This window comes from Lolium perenne, chromosome 2 (genome assembly GCF_019359855.2).
Source record: "Lolium perenne isolate Kyuss_39 chromosome 2, Kyuss_2.0, whole genome shotgun sequence".
NCBI classification, from domain to species: Eukaryota; Viridiplantae; Streptophyta; class Magnoliopsida; order Poales; family Poaceae; genus Lolium; species Lolium perenne.
In genome coordinates this window covers 14,910,973-14,932,145 of record NC_067245.2, presented here as the reverse complement: position 1 = coordinate 14,932,145, position 21,173 = coordinate 14,910,973, and the positions used below count along the sequence as shown (strand labels likewise).

General features: G+C 42.8%; 1 protein-coding gene across 1 annotated transcript; it reads right to left on the bottom strand.

Moving 5' to 3' along the window:
- Positions 1–807: 807 nt before the first annotated feature.
- Positions 808–4,877, bottom strand: LOC127331258 (uncharacterized). Its single transcript, XM_051357344.2, has 3 exons — positions 3,500–4,877; positions 3,259–3,405; positions 808–3,179 (listed from the first exon to the last, which is right to left on the bottom strand). Exons 1-3 carry the CDS (start codon positions 3,969–3,971, stop codon positions 1,108–1,110), a joined length of 2,691 nt encoding a protein of 896 aa, XP_051213304.1. The 5' UTR covers positions 3,972–4,877; the 3' UTR covers positions 808–1,107.
- Positions 4,878–21,173: the final 16,296 nt, after the last annotated feature.

The window sequence follows — 21,173 nt, the reverse complement described above, 5'->3', positions numbered from 1 at the left end:
GATTTTTTTTTTCTTGCGATGGAAAGATGGCAAACGGTGCAGGTGTAAAATAAAGCTGTAAGGAGGTCCGCTACTTGGTTCTACATCTGTATGTGAATTGTTTCTGAACTTGAATGGTAACATCTAACTGAACACATGATTTTTTCTATTGATGTGATGGTTAAAACTAAATGAGCCTATCTTCAATGAGCTAATTAGCTCCATGTTTGAGTTAAAGGGATCTCTGTGCAACCATGCAAATGAGTATGCCAAATTAAGGGAGAGGTGCAGGGGAATGTATCAACTGTGAAAAATAAGGCTACTCCACCCGACGGCTTCTAAAAAGTCAGTGTTGATGACTCGTTCCACCATAGAAGTTGAACATGCGGCTACAAGCCAACAACTTCCCAATTTGAGAATTAATTTGAAAGTACAATTCATGCAGCTGTTGTTTGAAGAGGAGTAACCAAAATGAGCAGTGACAATACTCATGTAGAGCAACTCTTTCAATTGTGAACAACACAATTCTGAATAACAAGTAATCAAGGTACACATCGCTAGGAATTGAATATGTCTTTGAATCTGTGTTATTAAATATAAAATTGGTTTTATCGTTTAAAATAATAACTAGCTTGCTAAATAAAGAAGACTATTAGGTGGTAATTATTGGTGTAGAGGGAATGTGATATAATGGTTTTGATATCTTACCATCAAGATTTAAAGTGTTGGTGCAAAAAAGAGTACATGACAAATAGGGAAGACCACAAAGAGAAGGAAAGGAGGAGAAAAATGGGAAAGATGGCAAAGAAAAGGAGAGGGAAGAAATGATAAAGACAATGTCGGTTTCGGGTAAGGATAGAAAAATCAGGGTTGTACAAGTTTTTAGAATACAAGACCAACACGATGTATACTTCAAATTACAATTAAGTCTTAATCAATGTGAGTGCTAAAGTTTATTGATCGTGGCACGAGCATTCAACTAGTTAGTGGAGATATGGCTTCCAGTGAGATTTACCCACCTTACAGAAGAACAATCCTTTAGAGTTACGCTCTCTCCAAAGCAACAAAAGATAGCACAGTTTAGAAACACACGCATAAAGTGACAGCAAATTCCTATTACTGGCAGCCCTACAGTTTGAGAATAACACGCTGCCCAAAAGAATGACAGAATACGAATGTGACAGTGGCCCAAAATGCCAAGACGAATGAAACGGCACTGACCACATAGGGAATTGGGTCAGGATCATCAGGCACGTGTATGACGGTACCATTCCGGACCACAGGACCTGAACTGGCAGTGCAAGATCTAAGGTTGTTATTCCCTCTGTAACTGTCCACGTCAAATGCGCCAAACTGGCCAGAGTCTGGTAGACATCCCGATAAGTTGTTGTATGCTACAGAGAACACCTCTAATAATGATAGCCCAGTTAACTGCCATGGTATAGATCCATTTAGCCTGTTTTCTGATAGGTCTAAGCTTTCGATCTCGCTCAAGTTTGCGAAGGTTGCAGGAATCGATCCAGTAAAGAAATTGTTCGACAAATTGAGAGACTTGATATGGCTCAAGTTTCCTATTTCCTGTGGAATCTCACCTGACAGCATATTCGCTGATAAGTCGATGCCTGACATCAAAATGAAGAAGTTGCGTCCATATATGTATGGATTGCCTTTTGTTGTGAAGGTGAATCCTTGGAGGTCATAGTGACTGCTATATGAGAAGTCCATGCCATCAAACCCTCCAAAGAAATTACCAGGTGTTCCGGGCCAATCATACAAGTTAGCATCAGGGTCTTCAAATGGAATGACACCAATGCATGGTGGTATGGGACCCGAAATTATGTTGTGCGAGATGTCAATTATACTCAAGTGTTGGAGATGACACAGATTTGAAGAGATCTGCCCCTCAAACTTATTCCCGCTTAACAAAAGTACTTTGATTTGATAAAGATATTGTGTCCACTCAATAGTGCATGTAAACTGATTATGACTCAGATCCAAAACTGTAATGAAGGAGCTGTTGAAAAAGGCACTTGGGAAGCCTGACAGTGAATTCCTAGATACACTCAGAAACTCGAGAGGTAATGGGGCATTGCAATTTGGAATACGCCCTGTAAAGTAGTTGTCTGACAGATCTAACAGCAAAAGACTTGTTAATGTGCAAATTCCTGGACCAATGTCACCAGTTAAATCGTTCCTGGCAAGGCTCAAAGCTTCTAGTAAAGGGAGATTCCATAACGAAGTGTCGAGTTCCCCAGACATCTTGTTACTATGTAAATCCATGATATATACATTACCAGACAGATTTCTAGGGAGAGTCCCATGAAATTGGTTGTTGTCTAGGTATATTTCCCGCACAAAGGACAAGTTACTAGCCCCGTCCAGGATCATACCCCCAAGACTGTTGTTTGAGACTTTCAATACTCTCAATGCCGAACAATCACTGAACAAGCAAGATGGTACTTCTCCTGTGAACATGTTATTTGATAGATCCATATATTCTATGCTTCTAATGTTACACAATGAAGATGGCACAAATCCAGATATCATATTATGAGAAATATCAAAAATCCTCAATTTGGGAAACATTGAACTGATATTGGCTGGCAGCTGTCCTTGAATATGGTTCAGAGATACGTTCACCATTTGAAGATTAGTTTTGTGTTGCAAAATCAGATCTAATGATCCAACTATAGAGTTATTTGAAAGATCCAGGTAAACAAGTGCCGCTTCATTTGTGAACAACCAATTGGGCATGTTTCCGGGCAAATTACTGTTAGACAAATCAAGAACCTGGAGATGATGTTGTGTGCCTAGGAAATGTGGCTCTGCAATTATGCTCTTATCAAGGGTACACCAAGAGAGCCTTAGTCTTTCCAGTTCAAAATTAGGTACCCAACCATGAAGTTTCACTTTAACAACCAAATCAGTATTCCTCGACAGATCTATGTCTCTGAGCTTGGTACAGTTTCTGAGCCAGAAGAAATCAAATTTACCGCTTAGCATGTTTTCAGATAACCTGATAGTTTGAAGCATTGAGGGACACTTCCAAGATGAGTTTATAGGTATATGTCCTAGAAAGAGGTTTTCTGAAAGATCCAGGTACTCAAGGCATGGAAGTGCAAATATGGATGCTGGAAGGCTACCACTCAATTGATTGGACCCCAAATGCAATTCTCGCAGGTTCCGCAGATTTTTAAAACCTGCCATGTATACATGCCTTATAGAAAATAAAAATCAATTGCACCAACTAAAAAAGGATGTTAAATTTATTTTCATTACCTGCATTCTGAATATCCCCACTCAAGTTATTTCCTTTGAGATTTAAGACCTCCAGAGAAACTAGTTTTCTGATAGATACTGGGATACTCCCTGTGAAAGTGTTGTCACTGAGGTTGAGATACTTGAGCTTCCTCAATCCTTGAAGACCTAAGGAAATGTTTGATTCGAATAAGATGAAATGCAATCAAACTTACTAGAATAATAAAAATAGAGTCCCATGCATGCAACATGACTTACATACCATTGAAATTTTGTAAACAAGCATAATTTCCAGAGAAATCCAGTAGCTGAAGCTCCCGAAACGAAGAAAAGATCGTCATGTTCAGATTCCAGCATGGAGCATCCGCTTCGACTGATGTGGAACCATCACTTCGATAGGCAGCATTTGGCCAGTAGATTTGGGAAAGGTCGATATGTAATATTCGCCGTGTGCTATTGTCACACATGATTCTTTCCCAGGAGCAGCAGTCATCACCGTGTTCCCACGAACTGGGAACCTTGGACTTTATGCTCATGATCCAAGAGCTAATATCCATGAGGGCCGCCCTTTCCTCCATGATGCAGCCTGAAGAACTCGGAAACCTGGAGTACACTATGGACAGGACCAGGAACAAGCATCCCCATGGCAAGTAGCAGCCCATTCGGAAGAAAAACGGTTTTGCGTTATCCCTTGCGTTGTAGGGTGTATGTTTGAGAGCGTGGTGCCTGCTCATTATTTCTGCTCTCTGTCTCTGTGGTGTTTATAATTGGTTACCCAAAGACTGTACACTTGCTTAGTCAACAAAGTTCAGTCCATGGTCAAGGAAAGTAGGCTTGGACACCAACTTTGAGCAATGGCATCATTGACTTGTTGAAAAACATTTTGTTCAAGTCTCCACCAAACACATCACTTAGTGACCAAATCGGACCACGACCTAACCATCCAGCATTACTCTTGGCATATCTTCCTACGTACAACCATCTTGCCAACCCAATTATAGCTGCAGTCATAGCTATAAAAAAACGCTCTCACATTACAATTTCCAGTAAAGTGTAATTGCACGTTCCTGGAAGGTTTAGGGCCAGGATGTTGTCTGCTACTCGGCTCAATCCAAAATAAAAAAAACGCAATCCCACAATTTCTTATATTAGGTGATGTGAACAGATCCCCCGCAAAAAAAAAAAAGGTGATGTGAACAGATAGAGGGGTGGAACTGACACACCAAGTACTCTGTAAGCAAGTTCGCTTACTCCACTGTGGAATTTCTTCAGAATCTTCACTCCACCGCTTTGAATCACCCCGGCGCTAGCAAGCCTGCTGAGCCGGTCCGTGGCCCACACCTGCTGCTGAGCAATAGCGACGGAGAGAGCGGGCAGTCGCGGTGGTGCTGGGGTCCGGCGAGGGTAGTGGCGGCCGCCCGGACCGGATGCCAGGAGGTGTGCCTGGCAGGTGGCAGCCTCACCGGATCCTAGTGACAATGAGATGCGACTCCCGGGGCGAGGGGTCAACAAGGGGAAGGATTGGAGGCGATCGGACGGGGAGATGGGGAGAGAGGGGATCCCTCACTAGACGGAGAGACGGCGAGATGGGAAATCGGACGGAGAGCCCGGTTGACACTTCATTGTGCCCGACAGGAATTCTGTTTTACAAATACTACTAAAAGTGCCCGTGCGTTGTTGTTGAAAATTTGTAATTCCTCCATCCTATTAGAAGTGTCTTAGATTTATCAAAAGTTGGATGTATCTAGACACTACTCAATTCGGCTCATATTCGCGTATGCTCCCTCTACCAAAAATTATATTTCGAAGCGTCGAAGTTTTTTGGAAAACAATTGGACATGTATATCTCCATAATATATGTGTCTTGTTCGTCAAGTTTCATGAAAACCCAATATTTTTTTGGTCTATGTAAAAAAGAGGAAATTTATCTTGTGAAAATCATTATTTAGTATTGAATTTTATCTTTTTACACACGTCGTCGATTTTTTATGAAACGACTTTGTGAGCGCATAGCATGTGAAGTATGTGCGAATTTTTTGTTTTAATTTTTTTTGAAATTGAAAATATGTGTAAGTTATATTCTCCCATGTTCCAAAACACGACTCCCATACACTGAAATTCAATTTTTGATAAATCTAAGGAACTTTTGGTGCAACGGAGGGAGTATACCACATAAAATTCAACAATTAAAAATCATATTTTTCTAAACGAAGAATTCCAGATTTAGATGTAGGTACAACTGAAATAGCTTTGTTGTCATGTCCTACCATTGGCTGAAGTCAAGATACCTATTAAGACAACCACGCTAGTGCAGCACCCACAACTGAAATAGCGTTGTTGTCATTTTTTATCATTTGTTTCTTCTGTGAAATTCATCTCATCTCTTCAGTTTTGTTACACCCGCCATAAAATTTCTTATTCTTTCCTTAATTTTTTGTTTTATTTTGTAATTTTTCAAAAACTAATAGTGGCAGATGCAGGTGCAGTAATGATTTAGGAAGCTGCTGGGTGGTAGTTAGCTGAACTATTCGTTTTGCTGCAAAATCATGAAAATATGTTCGCTTGCAAAGATATATTTTATGAGTGTGAATCTACCTAGTAAAATGGTACAAAATCAATCCTTTTTTTGCTATGTTCTATAAGAAGAGTCTGAACTCCTCAGACTAAGAAGAGTTTCTGAATTCGTTTATGCATAAACTGAACATTGCCAGGCTACAGTTTGTGCCGTTTGGAACGACGATGGCTGACTGTTGCTGCCAACATCTGAATCCCAATGTTAACGCTGTCTGTTGAAAGATTGCAGCTCCCTGCTGTAGCCCGCACTTCTTGTGATGGATTTTCCTATGCATCCAAGTCTTATCGGTACATACACGGAGAGCAGCATCAGGCGATCACCATAATGGCGGCATTGGTCCGGCGCTGACCCTCGATGACGGGCGTGCAACAGTCGGGACCGAGAGGATCACTCGGGCACACTCACGCTAATGTGCTGGAGATCCATGGGTGACGCAGATTTGTGGGTGCAGCAGCCGGCCGAAGGCCGGAAGGATGGGGACGGGAAACATGAGCGAACTAAAATCTCCTATCCACCACCGCCGTACCTGACGAGACGATGAGACTGTTCGAGGATGGCGCCGGCGAGCTTGGCATGAAGGGAATCGAATCTCCTTGTCTGCTTGTCTTCGTGGCAACCACAACCTCTGTACGTGATGAGACTGTTCGAGAACGATAAAAAATTTCGAGACTCACGGCAAGAGCGGCGCAGATCGATTTCTGGCGATGGCGAGACGACGTAAATGTCGAGCACGGGCGACAGCAGCGGAACCTGCAGTCGATCTGGGTTTCTGTCAAGGGTATCGAGTCTGTTTTTATTGGCTTCAGCTTGCCAAACGGAGTCCATGTCGGGTTGCCCGTGGGCGCCTGCTCTTACCTGAGTCCCAACAGGGTTCAAATCGTACCCGTCGGTTGTTGTTTGCCTTGTTCGACCTCATGGTTTTCGCGGGACGAATCGAGGCCGGTCTTCGGCAGCTCACGGGAGAGAAAGGAAAGGGAAAAGAAAGCAAAACGGTATGGTGTCAATAGAAGGAAAAAAAGTGAAACGGTACGGTGTCAATTTGGTGGTATTATGTGGTTTGGTGGGAGGGTAAAACGGTAAAATAAGAACGGACCAACAAGAAACCTTATTTTCTTTATTATTAGGTATAGATTAGTAGTAAACATTTCCGTTCGTTGCATCGGATTGTTTAAAATTTAGTATTTAGATTTGACTTCTGAACATTTTTATTACTTGCCAAAAATTTGGTAATATAATCACATGTGCAACTTAAATTTTCCTGATATTTTTTCCTTTTCATATTTTATCCTTCAACATAATACTGGTCTCGTAAGTATATTTTTTTCTAAAGAAAAGTTGTGTTTTTATCAATATATGTTTTACTCTCTAATTCTCACTCTATATATTATACTTATATATATAGGAAAATTATACGCGCGTTGCTACGGGGATAAAATCACACCATCCTTATGCTCCAAGAACCCAGTAGGACATTGGTAGAGGTGAATGTCTGTGTTGCTAAGAAATTTTAGTAATCTTAAAATATTGATCTGGGATAGGCTTATTGTCAATCTCATGAATCATCCATCATTGCTGGGAGTGAAGGTAGGAGCATCACCACTCGTCTCCCCGACGAGGCCCCCGATCGACGTTTTTTCCATCCGGACGGCGTAATTCGGCCCAGTCGCGCCCCCGGTTCCTCGTTTCGTCCGGATTTGGCCATAAATCCATCCGGCGAGCCCACGCCAACCCCGGTCCCCCGAGGCGAGCTCGGGGACTCCGGACGAGTGAAAAGAGGGGAAGGGCCCGCTCTGTCGGCGACTGGACACACGAACCCCACTCAAAATCTCTCCCACCCCTCGTATCTCTCTCGCCGCCGTCACCACCCCGCCGGCTTGTTGCCCAGATTCCGCCGCCCCTCCTCCCCCACCTGCCTATATTCCGCCGTCTTTCGACGATGGCCTATCTGGCTGCTCCTCCATCAGCCTATTTTCCGACGACGGCCTACTCCTCGTCGTTTGCGGCTCGGGTTGCCTCGACCACGCCCATCAGGCGTTCGTCCATTTGCCTCACCAGCCATGGACTCGGACGAAGAGGGGGAGCAGATGTTCGTCGAGCTTATGCGAGAAGAGATGGCAGCCACCGCCCAAGACGAGGAGCACATGCTGATCCTCGGTTTCTTATCAAGCATGTACGCCGGAGTGACAACTGGTCGACGTGGTGGGTCGGCACCAGGTCGCCTGAAGTGCAAGCGGAGACAGCGAATGGAGGGCTACTGCATGTTGTACGCCGACTACTTCGCCGACAATCCATTGCACGGTGAGACTATTTTCAGGCATCGTTTCAGGATGAGCAGAAAGCTATTTCTGCAAATTGTGTATGCTATCCGAGACTTCGACCCCTACTTCAGATGCAAAGCGGATTGCACTGGCTTGGTTGGATTTTCGTCACTGCAGAAGTGCACAGTGGCTATAAGGATGCTGGCTTATGGAGCTCCCGGTGATGGTGCAGATGACTATCTTCGGATGGCGGAGTCCACCGCCCTTGATTGTTTCTACCGGTTCCGCAGGGCCGTCATAGCAGTGTTCGGGGACTTTTACTTGAGATCACCCACTGTCGAAGACACTCAGAGGATCCTTGCAACAAATGTAGCTATGGGTTTTCCAGGGATGCTTGGAAGCATTGATTGCATGCATTGGAAATGGAAGAACTGTCTGTTTGCGTGGCAGGGAATGTACAAGGGTCACAAAAACGGCTGCACTGTGATACTTGAAGCAGTGGCTACCCATGATCTCTGGATTTGGCACTCTTTTTTTGGTATGCCTGGATCCAATAATAACATCAACGTCCTAAACTGCTCCCCGATCTTTTCCAAGCTTGTTGAGGGTCATGCTCCCCCGGTGAACTATGTGATCAATGGTCGGCACTACAACAAAGGATACTACCTTGCAGACTGTATCTATCCAAAGTGGTCAACATTTGTGAAGACTATCTCGAAACCTAGCACCCCCAAACTTTGCGAGTTTGTCAAGAAACAAGAAGCTTGCCGAAAAGACGTCGAGCGTGCATTTGGTGTCCTCCAGCAGAGATTTGCTGTCGTCCGATTCCCCGCTATGACTTGGTCCAAAGATCAGATGTGGGAGGTGATGAATTGTTGTGTGTGCTTACACAATATGATCATTGAAAATGAGCGAAAACATCCGATTCCTCTGGCTGAGCAGCAAGCACCATATGAGAGAGAGGGTCCTCTTGCACAGCCTAATCACCAGGTGCCTCCATCATGGGCCGCCTTCATTGCTATGCGCCAGGAGATTCGAGACTCTACAATGCATCAGCAGCTGCAAGATGATCTGGTGGAGCACATATGGACGCTCCGAGGCAACGCCAACGCCGACGCCAACTAGTCTGTCATAATTTGTTTCAAAAATTGTGAAATTGTGTGCTTCATTTGTAAACATTGTACTGATTATCGCCGAATTTGTTTCAGCAATTTTCGAACTCTTGCTCGCCGAACTTGTTAAATTTTATGTTGAATTTGTTTAAAATATGTCAAATGGTCGAGGTTGGGGGTTTCCTGCCAGGGGGACGGCTGGAACTTCGGCGCTCCCCAGGCCAAATTTTCGTCCAATCCGGACGAAAATTTCGCCGGATTTGGGCGTGGGGAGCGCCAACGAGTGGGATGCTCTAACACCGTTGGAGGGGAGAAACTACATCGTCATGCCCATTGTTGTTGCCAGGGTGGTTGTCTCCGGAGAGGAGGTAGCCGCCATGCCCGAGGCTGCCACGTGGAATGATTTCAGTTGACCATGTAGTTACTGGGATGATTTCAGTTGACCGAGGAATCAGGGGTTCCCATGGTGATGCGAGCTTATACCACTACATACCATTTGTTTAGCTAGCCTAGATTACTGGGATGATTTCAGTTGACCGATGTCAATCATAATTCAGAAGTCAACAGTTCACTAAGAAAACATGTAGTACTTAAAGGGAACCTGGTTGTGTAAATTAATCATGAACGAACCAAACGATTCACATACAACTGCAGCATACAAGGTTTAGAGAGTGGATTTTGTACACCCACGCATGGGTGTGGGTGTTTTCGTCACCGTCCATTGTGCTTTGAGATTCGGATAAAAAGAGGAGAGAGAAAGGAATCTTTTCATATACTATGGTGGGCACGAATCTCGAGGAATAAATGAACGGTGAATGAAACACCCACACCCATGCGTGGGTGTACAAAAGTATTTCCGTTTTATACGTGAATATTATATAGTTTTTTTTTTTTTTTGCTTAGGGAACCTCTCTTGCTGGGTTGTTCAACGACATCGCCTTCTGCGATGGTAAGGTCTATGGCCTAGTCAGGGACACAAAGCTATTCATGTTCGTTCGCACGGTTAAAGAGAGGCTGGCTGATGCTCACCGCCACCTACCAGCTGGGCATGAACCAGCTACCCGCGTACACGAGGTGGCCACGATCACAGTACGACATATGCTGGATGAACTACGTCCACAGCAGCTACATCGTCAGACACGACGACAATCTATTGATGGCCCTAAGGGTCCGATGGTCACGACACTGAACGACCATGCCTTGTTCTTGAGTGCAACATGCTCCAAGGCAGTGCACAGGTGCCAGCAGGTGGACATAGAAACCATATATCTACTACAACCATGTTTATTCAACAATTGAAGACGAGTACATCTCTGATGATGTTCACTTGAAAAGATGTGACAACGGTGACCATTTGTATTGTACGGAGGAGCAAAACATAAATGTTGTGGATGGCATCAAGTCTGTTGAATACTACATGACCGGCTATGGCCATCAATCGCTCAGATGGCTTTTCCCTCCAGATTTCTAGTTGCTCGATTAGTGTTCTCTGATAAAAATATTAGACTATAAAGCTTATCTTGTTTATCATTATTTTTTCTCTAGTGCATGTTCTTTTTTCTTCTCTCTCCTCTAGTGCGGTCCAACCGAAGACCCATGTAAGGATTGTGAAGTCCAAAAAATATTGGCCGTAACTAAGAAGCTAAAGTCCAGAATCTCGCATGCAAGGCAAGTCAAGCACGAGATAAGAAAGCATAACTTGTAACCGATCCGGATACGATAATGAGACTTATCCTCCTATATAAGGACCAGAAGGGGTCAACGGAGAAGACACCTGACAACAGATCCACGATACGTAATCTAGATCATACCAGAGCCATTAGAACGATAATGTAACCCTAATAATCATCAATCAAAGAGCAAACAAGCAACACATAGGGGTTTTCTCTCCGGAGGCCTAAAGTTAGGTAAATCGTGTCACGTGTTTGTGTTATTTGCACACCGATGATCGGAATCCACTGACGCATCTTCTTTCCCAAAACCCAAGTTCATAACCCATGTGCATTGACCGGTTATGGCCATCAATCGCTTAGGTGGGATTTCTAGTTGCTCGATCAGTGCTCTCAGAATATAGTTACTGGCTCCGATTAAATTATAAGGCATCTCCTTCGTTTTAAATTGTTAGAGATTATAATGCATACCTTATTTATGATTATTTCTTCTCTAGTCCATGTTCTTTTTCTTCTCTCTCTTCTCTTAATGCATATAAAACTATTAGTGCATGCACTAATTAGTGAAAGAGAGTAATTGACTTTCCTGATCATAGCAAATTGTCCATCATGTCTTATAATCGAGCAGCCGAAGCACCTGAAACGAACAAAAGATTGTCAAGTTCATCTTTCGCCATCCACGCTAGTAAGGATTGGTTTGTAAATTGCGGAAAGATCGACACGCCAAAGGAAGCTCTGCCGCTTTTCGTTGACACCTCCATCTAGATGAACTGAATCCGGATGCCCTTAATCGCTGGTGTTGTGGTTGTCTTCTCTACCTTCGGTTTCGGATTTTAGTCTTGAAAGAGAGGCCGGCGCACGGCGTTGTGGTGCATGATACGCCCGAGGACGGTGAGGCGATCTCCCCAACGCCTGTTGATTTGGTCCACGCCACTAGGGCTTGGAGAAAGGGCGGTGACGGTCTGCCTTGCCAGAGCACGGCGGCAGTGGGGGTTGGCCGGTGGCCCAGACGGTGGTGGTGTGGGAGACAAACCTCCCACTTTTGATTTAATTCCCAGTTCTTTTTTCCTTTATTAAAATATTTTTAGTTTGTTAATTTGGATGACATTTGGGGCCCATTCCACCTCAGCAAAATTGGCCTTGACAACTAGGTCCCACTGGTAAGAATTGTTTTCAATTCATGTTCAAGTCGAGCTTAGTGCACATAACAAAAAAAAAAAGCTGCATATAGTGGGTAACTTTTTGTTGCAAAAACAGAAAGTGTTAGTTTTCCGATCATTTCGCACAAAAGTAGTATTTTTATGCTAAAGACTGGCAAATGCAGGTGCAAAGATGGACCAAACACTACCTAGAGATTAACATTGTAACTTTTTTTTTGAGAAAGACAATACAACACATGCACGCATATGCACTCACTCATATGACTGCACACACGTATACTCTATCCTTATGAGCACTTTCGAAAGATTGAGCCGACAAGTTGAGTCTACAGATTGACGAAATCATGCATTTACCTTGTACCTTAAATATTTGTGTTTGACCGGAGGTTGCATCCAGCCGCGTAATGGTCTCAGTAACACACATGAATTCAAATATATCTCAATATTTTTTAAATATTTGTTGAATTTTCAGTAAAATATTTGGTCCTTGGGCATAAATGCAAAATAAAATCACCAAAATCCACCGAATTTAAGTGGTTTTATTTTTCTCAAAATATTTCCAAAACCGAAAAATTCAAAACACTGATCAGGTCGAGCATTGCTTTGAGTTGAGTTAATTTTTTGTGCATATGCATACATTGTATTCCTCTCGATTTGTTACCTTGGCTTGCGTGATCGATGGCCAATTACCAAACCGAAATGTTTAATTTGTTGCTTGCTGCGGGCGCATGTGTTTGCTTTTGCGTGGATAACTTCCTTGATTGGAAGCAAGAGCCAGGCAGCCAGCTTCGGGCAACATGAGCGCACACCCAATTTTCGAGCTTACCATCGAACCGACCCATGCCACTTTATAAAATCCTCATCAACACACCGGTCCATGATATTAACTCCAAAGAATTATCCCATTATAAGAAGCTAAACTGCAAAACAAGGACCGAGATAACATCCCAACGATGGCAAGATTTCAACAATAAATCAAACCCTTAACACTTTTAATAATGACATAAAGTGCCGAAAAAAGGTTCGTCTTCTAAAATCGAATACTCGACAATGATTAAGACATGTTATGATCAAATCATAAAAAAGAGTATTATAAACTGTAGGAGAGCTCTCCCAAGATTAGATTAGTGCGTTATTTAGGATTTTGCCTTTGAATAAAAAAGCACAAGTGAGATCATCACTCTATATGTATCTATTAAAGCCGAATGCAAGTTAAAAGTAAATTAAAGTAAATAAGACTTTTTATAAGACATATTTTTTTATATCAACCACAAAAGATATCGGATGTTCACGAAATTTTACGAATGCATATATATTATCGAGACATACATACATTAAAAATTGTTAGAATTTTTAGTAGATAAATCTTTTTCTTTTGCTAAAGAGATGGACACTAACGAATTTAAATAAATCTCATGATCAAGAGTGGATTTCCGCATGTTTCTTTGCTAAAGAGATGTATCTAGACACTAACGGATTTAAATAGGAATCTAGGGAGCAATCGGTCGCTAGTTAGTCCAAACTAGCCATCGCCCCGATTAGGAAACTCTCCCAACCAGAAGCGGAACAAACCAAATCCGGGTCAGGCCACCTCCGACCTGGTTTCTAGCCTAGCGTGCGCTGTCCCCAGGCACTCATGCCAACCACTCCCAGCAAGGTACCCACTTCCAGACCACGTGACGTCCCTCTCCCTTTACATTTCCATCAGAACGCGCAAGTTTTATCTACAACTCCGGTGGCAGATGTGAAACAATTGTTGTACCGAAACACCAGGATGCAAAAATAACAGGAGATTTGTTTGTAGCAGGAACACCCCAGGAATGCGCATCAACTTAGATAGATTTGTAACAATAATCCCACGAAGCAAAATCAACTACCTCCGCAGCAACTTAGTTCAATTTATAGATTCCCATTGTATGTAACAAAGAACAAACCTAAAACAACTTACATAACAAAATTAGAAATCTGATTCTTGGCGACAAGAACGACAAACCCTCCAACAACCAAGTTATATTCAAAGGTCCCCATGTGCATACCATATATAGCAAACCTGCATTAATTTCGACGGATGGGAAAACTCAGGTTTCATGCAACAAGAAAACATAGAAACCGTTTGAAACAAACTTAGTTGCATGTCCACTAAATCTCGGATACGACTATAGTAGCTACAGCCGCGATTGTCGGGGGGAAGACCCCGGGTAGGGCAATGGACGCGGAGCAGCCGGCTGACCACCGGCCGGCTCGCGGCAAAGGCCGGCTGAGGAGCAGCCGGCTGGAGCCGTGGCCGGCTGGTCCGGAAGCCGGCTGGCTCTAGGTCCTAGTCGGCCTGGCTACGGCCGCCAATGCTGTAGCTGGGCCGGCTTCTACAAGCCATATCCGACTGGGGGTTTGTACCTCAGACCGACTCGAGGCTGGCGAGTCTTGCACTAGAAGGAACCGGGTAGGTGATCCGGGTTCGGAAAGTCCACGCTGACTTCATCTCCCGTAAAGCGCGGGGCACTGTGGAGCAATAGTGCCACGCGCCGGACAGGCCATCATGGCGTACGTCGATCCGTACTGGCAACAGTGCTTGATGGCGACAGGGACACTTCCTCTCCATACCGCTGACTTCGGCAGCCGGATGGGACAGGCCATGAGGCCTCAACGGCTCCTGACGTCAGTGCCTCGGGAAGGAGCGGAAGCCGGAGCCGGCCAAGCCGGCCAGTAGACTATAGGGTCTTTTATGTAAAGTGTCGGCGCCTATATAAGCCGCACTACCCCCTCTCGTGCAGGGGATCGATCATTCTCATTTCCACTTCCACCCTTAGCGTTGCCCTGTGAGAGAGACTATCGTCTTCCTTAGCCTCCCAGGAGCAGCCGGACACAGCTCTAGGAGCGACATTGTATTGTGTGATCATCATATACTCTCATAGCAGGAGTAGAGGTGTTACCTCCATCGGAGGGCCTCGAACCTGGGTACGTCGCCGTGTCGCTCGTCCCCATACCCGCATCCGGATACCGCCGTGGGATCACCTAGGAACCACCTTCGTTAGCCACCCTATGGCAAATGCCGTGACGATACCACGAAATTTGGCGCCCACCGTGGGGCCTTCAGCATCCTCGGCCGGTGTCTTCATCTGGACGGGCCTCACCATCACCACCGGCGAGCGAGTCGCTTCAGGCTTGATCTGGAGATTCGGCTCCCTAGACTGCGTCCGCGACAACGCTGGCTGCTTCGCCGACCGGCCCTTCCCTGCCGGCGGCCGCATCATCTCCTTTGGCGGCCACGACGTCTACGTCGCCACCGTCGCACCGCCGCGCTACCCGCGGCAGGTGCTGCGCTGCGCAAGCCCTCCTCCGCGAGCCGGCGCCAGCAGCGCTCTGATACGTCCAATTTGCATCACTATTTTATATCATAATTTGCTGTTATTCATTGATATATTTCATATTGGGACACAATACTTATGTTATTTCATCTATTTTGCATGTTTCATCATTATTGGAGGATCAAGCACCGGAGCCAGGATTCTGCTGGAAAAAGCACCGTCAGAATGCAATATTTCGGAAGATCAACTGTGGAAGGAAATTATACCAAAAATCCTATTTTTCAAGATGACGAAGGAAGCCAGAAGGAGGAGCCAGGTGGACCCAGGGTGGGCCCACACCATAGGCCGGCGCGGGCCCCTGGCTGGCCGCGCCACCATGTGGTGTGGGGGCCCCACAGCCCCTTTCGCCTCCTTTTCTTCGCGAAACCCTTCGTCCCGAAAACCTAAGCCACAGAGGGTACCTCGCGAAGAGTTACAGCCGCCTCTGCGGGGCGGAGAACACCAGAGAGAAAAGAGCTCTCCGGCGGGCAGGAATCCGCCGGGGAAATTCCCTCCGGGAGGGGGAAATCGACGCCATCGTCACCGTCATCGAGCTGGACATCATCACCATCACCATCATCACCGCCGTCTCCACCGCTGGACACCGTCACCGCCGTAGCAATTTGGGTTTGATCTTGATTGTTTGATAGGGGAAACTCTCCCGGTATCGATCTCTACTTGTTGTTGATGCTATTGAGTGAAACCATTGAACCAAGTTTATGTTCAGATTGTTATTCATCATCATATCACCTCTGATCATGTTCCATATGATGTCTCGTGAGTAGTTCGTTTAGTTCTTGAGGACATGGGTGAAGTCTAAATGTTAGTAGTGAACTATGGTTGAGTAATATTCAATGGTATGATATTTAAGTTGTGGTGTTATTCTTCTAGTGGTGTCATGTGAACGTCGACTACATGACACTTCACCATTTATGGGCCTAGGGGAATGCATCTTGTACTCGTTTGCCAATTGCGGGGTTGCCGGAGTGACAGAAACCTAAACCCCCATTGGTATATCGATGCAGGAGGGATCGCAGATCTCGTAGTTTAAGGCTGTGGTTAGATTTATTCTTAATTACTTTCTTGTAGTTGCGGATGCTTGCAAGGGGTATAATCACAAGTATGTATTAGTCCTAGGAAGGGCGGTACATTAGCATAGGTTCACCCACACAACACTTATCATAACAATGAAGATTATTTAGCCGTATGTAGCGAAAGCACTAGACTAAAATCCCGTGTGTCCTCGAGAACGCTTGGTCATTATAAGTAAACAAACCGGCTTGTCCTTTGTGCTAAAAAGGATTGGGCCACTCGCTGCAATTGTTACTCTCGCATTTTACTTACTCGTACTTTATTCAACTGTTACATCAAAACCCCCTGAATACTTGTCTGTGAGCATTTACAGTGAATCCTTCATCGAAACTGCTTGTCAACACCTTCTGCTCCTCGTTGGGATCGACATTCTTACTTATCGAAAATACTACGATACACCCCCTATACTTGTGGGTCATCAAGACTATTTTCTGGCGCCGTTGCCGGGGAGTGAAGCGCTATTGGTAAGTGTAATTGGTAAGGAAAACCTTTACTGTTTGTGCTGATTTTATTTCTGCCTGCTGCTATAAGTCATTATGGAGTGATCTTCTCTTCAATTTTTATTTGGGAAATCTACTACTACTGCAACGGTAGTGGATGAGGCGCCAGGTGAGGAAGTGATACCATATAAAATACCTATGAAAATTATTGAACGTGTTATGGATAACCGCTATGAAGGGGATGGAACTGTCCACCCTGGAGATCATTTATTGTTCTTACATGAATTATGCGGTTTATTCAAGTGTGCAGGTATTGCTATGGATGAAGTGAGGAAGAAACTATTCTCTTTATCGCTGTCTGGTAAAGCGGCGCATTGGTATAAATTACTGGATAATGGGAATTCTCTTGAATGGAATGATATTGTGCCCCGGTTTTATTCTAAGTTCTATCCTCCAAGTGAAAATCACAAGGATCGGAATCACATATATAATTTTTGGCCTCATGATGGAGAGAGTATTGCCCAAGCTTGGGGGAGATTGAAGTCTTTAATGCTCAAATGCCCCATTCATGAGCTTCTTGGTAATGTTATTATTGATAATTTCTATGCAAGACTTTCTTTTCAAGACAAGACCTTGCTGGATACTTCTTGTTCTGGATCATTTACACGCAACAAAGAAGAGTTTAAAAGGGACCTTCTTGATCGAATCCAAGAAAATACTGAAGGTTGGGAGAACGACAAGGATAGAGAATCAGGTATAATTTATGATTATAAATGCATTGAAGCTTTTATGGATACCGATAAATTTCGTAATATGAGTGCTACATATGGTCTTGATTCTCAAGTTGCTGCAAATCTTTATAAAGCTTTTGCCTCTCATTATGAATTGGCTAAGAAGAATTTTGATAAGTATCATGAACCGTATAAAGATAAAATTGATTCATCTATTAATAAATGCGTTGTAGTTGAAACTGCTGATCATGTTATTCCTGAAGCTTATATTGAAAAAACTCCTTTCCCTGCTAAAATGAAGGAGTACTCTGTTATAAATAGTGCGGTTCATAAAAGTGAAAAGAAACCTGTAGAACCTGAAGAACAAATAAAAGTTGAACCTGCTGTTGCAATAGTTAAAGATCTTGTGACTGAAAAGTGGAGGATGGTCATATTATTTTCTGTGAAGATGCTTCTAATATTGTTTCACATCCTAATAAACCCAAACAAGTTAGTGTTCCTATGCTATCTATTAGAATTGGTGATCATTGCTATTATGGTTTATGTGATATTGGTGCAAGTGTTAGTGCTATTCCTTATGAGCTTTATACGGAGATTATGCACGAAATTGATTCTTGTGAACTTGAAGATATTGATGTGGTTATTCAGCTGGCTAATAGAGAAACTATTTCTCCAATTGGTATTGTTCGAGATGTGGAAGTTTTATGCGGTAAGATTAAATATCCTGCTGACTTTTTGGTACTTGGTTCTACTGCTAGTGATTATTATCCTATTATTTTTGGTAGACCTTTTCTAAATACTTGTGGAGCTATTATAGATTGCAAGAAAGAGAAAATTTTGACTAAATTTGCTGGTGAATCTTATGAGTTTAACTTCTCTAAATTTACCAAAACTCCTTATAAAGCTGATTTGCCTAGTGATGATTTTAAAATGGAACAGTGTGCATCTATTGTTCTTGTTCCTAATAATCCTTTGCAGCAACATTTGGAGGATAGCGAGAGTGAAGTTTTTAGGAAAGAAAGAGATGAGCTTGAGGAAATTTTTCTTCGCCAACCTATTCTCAAGCATGATTTACCGGTGGAAGATTTGGGTACAACACCGCCACCAAAGGAAGATCATGTTTTTGATTTAAAGCCTTTGCCTGATAATCTTAAATATGCTCATATTGATGATAAGAAAATATATCCTGTTATTATTAGTTCTAAGCTTTCAGAGTTTGAAGAAGAAAGGCTATTGGAAATATTGAAGAAACACCGAGGCGCTATTGGCTACACTCTTGATGATTTGAAAGGGATTTCTCCTTCTATTTGCCAACATGCTATTAATATGGAAGATGATGCAAAGCCTGTTGTTGAACATCAGCGTCGTCTAATTCCGAAGATGAAGGAAGTGGTAAGGAATGAGGTATTAAGACTTCTTGAAGCTGGTATTATATATCCTATTGCTGATAGTAGATGGGTTAGTCCTATGCATTGCGTTCCCAAGAAAGGAGGAATGACTGTTGTGCCTAATGATAATGATGAGCTCATCCCTCAAAGAGTAGTTGTAGGGTATAGAATGTGCATTGATTTTCGAAAAGTTAATAAAGTTACTAAGAAAGATCATTACCCTTTACCATTTATTGATCAAATGCTAGAAAGATTGTCTAAAAATACTCATTTTTGCTTTCTTGATGGTTGTTCTGGATTTTCACAAATTGCTGTTAAAGCTAAAGATCAAGAGAAAACCACTTTTACTTGTCCCTATGGAACTTATGCTTATAGACGCATGCCTTTTGGTTTATGTAATGCTCCTGCTACTTTTCAAAGATGCATGTATGCTATTTTTCATGGTTTTTGCGAGAGTATTGTAGAGGTATTCATGGATGATTTTTCCGTCTATGGGAATTCTTTTGATAGTTGCTTGCGAAACCTTGATAAAGTTTTGCAGAGATGTGAAGAAACTAACCTTGTTCTTAATTGGGAGAAATGCCACTTTATGGTTAATGAAGGAATTGTATTGGGACATAAAATTTCTGAGAGAGGTATTGAAGTTGATAGAGCTAAAGTTGAAGCAATTGAGAAGATGCCCTATCCTAGGGATGTTAAAGGTATTCGTAGTGTTCTTGGTCATGCTGGGTTTTATAGGAGATTTATTAAAGATTTCTCCAAGATTTCAAAACCTCTTACTAATCTTCTTCAAAAAGATGTACCATTTGTTTTTGATGATGATTGTAAGGAAGCTTTTGAAACTCTAAAGAAAGCCTTAACAACTGCTCCTATAGTTGAACCTCCTGATTGGAATTTACCATTTGAAATTATGTGTGATGCTAGTGATTTTGCTGTAGGCGCTGTTCTTGGATAGCGAGTAGATAAAAAACTGAATGTTATTCACTATGCTAGTAAAACTCTTGATGCTGCTCAAAGAAATTATGCTACAACTGAAAAAGAATTATTAGCTGTAGTCTTTGCTTGCGATAAATTTAGATCTTATATTGTTGATTCAAAAGTTACTATTCATACTGATCATGCTGCAATTAGATACCTTATGACAAAGAAAGATGCTAAGCCGAGGCTTATTAGATGGGTACTTCTTTTGCAAGAATTTGATTTACATATTGTAGATAGGAAAGGTGCTGATAATCCTGTTGTTGATAATTTGTCTAGATTGGAAAATATTGCTTATGATCCTGTTCCTGTTAATGATAGTTTTCCAAATGAACAATTGGCTGTAATAAAGGTGAGCTCGCGAGACAGTCCTTGGTATGCTGATTATGCTAACTTTATTGTTTCCAAGTACTTGCCTCCAACCTTTTCAGCTCAGCAAAGGAGGAAATTCTTTTATGACTTGAGGCATTATTTCTGGGATGACCCACACTTATACAAAGAAGGAGTGGATGGTATTATGCGAAGATGTGTTCCCGAATATGAACAACAAGAGATATTGAGTAAATGTCATGGTAGTGCTTATGGAGGACATCACGCCGGAGAAAGAACCGCGCAAAAGGTTCTACAATCAGGTTTTTATTGGCCAACTCTCTTCAAGGATGCGAGAAAGTTTATTTTATCTTGTGATGAATGCCAAAGGGTTGGTAATATCTCCAGACGTAATGAAATGCCTATGAATTATACTCTTGTTATTGAACCGTTTGATTGTTGGGGATTTGACTTCATGGGACCTTTTCCCTCTTCAGAAGGTAACACTCACATACTTGTTGCTGTTGATTATGTTACTAAATGGGTGGAAGCTATACCTACAAAAAGTGCTGATGGTGAGACCTCTTTAAGAATGCTTTTAGACATTATTTTTCCTAGATTTGGAGTGCCTAGATATATTATGACTGATGGAGGTTCTCATTTTATTCATGGAGGTTTTAGAAAAACTCTTGCTAAGTATGGTATTAATCATAGAATTGCTTCCGCTTATCATCCTCAAACTAGTGGTCAAGTAGAATTATCAAATAGAGAGATTAAATCTATTTTGGGAAAGACCGTTAATAAAACTAGAAAGAATTGGGCTAGTAAATTGAAGGATGCACTATGGGCTTATAGAACTGCTTATAAAAATCCCATGGG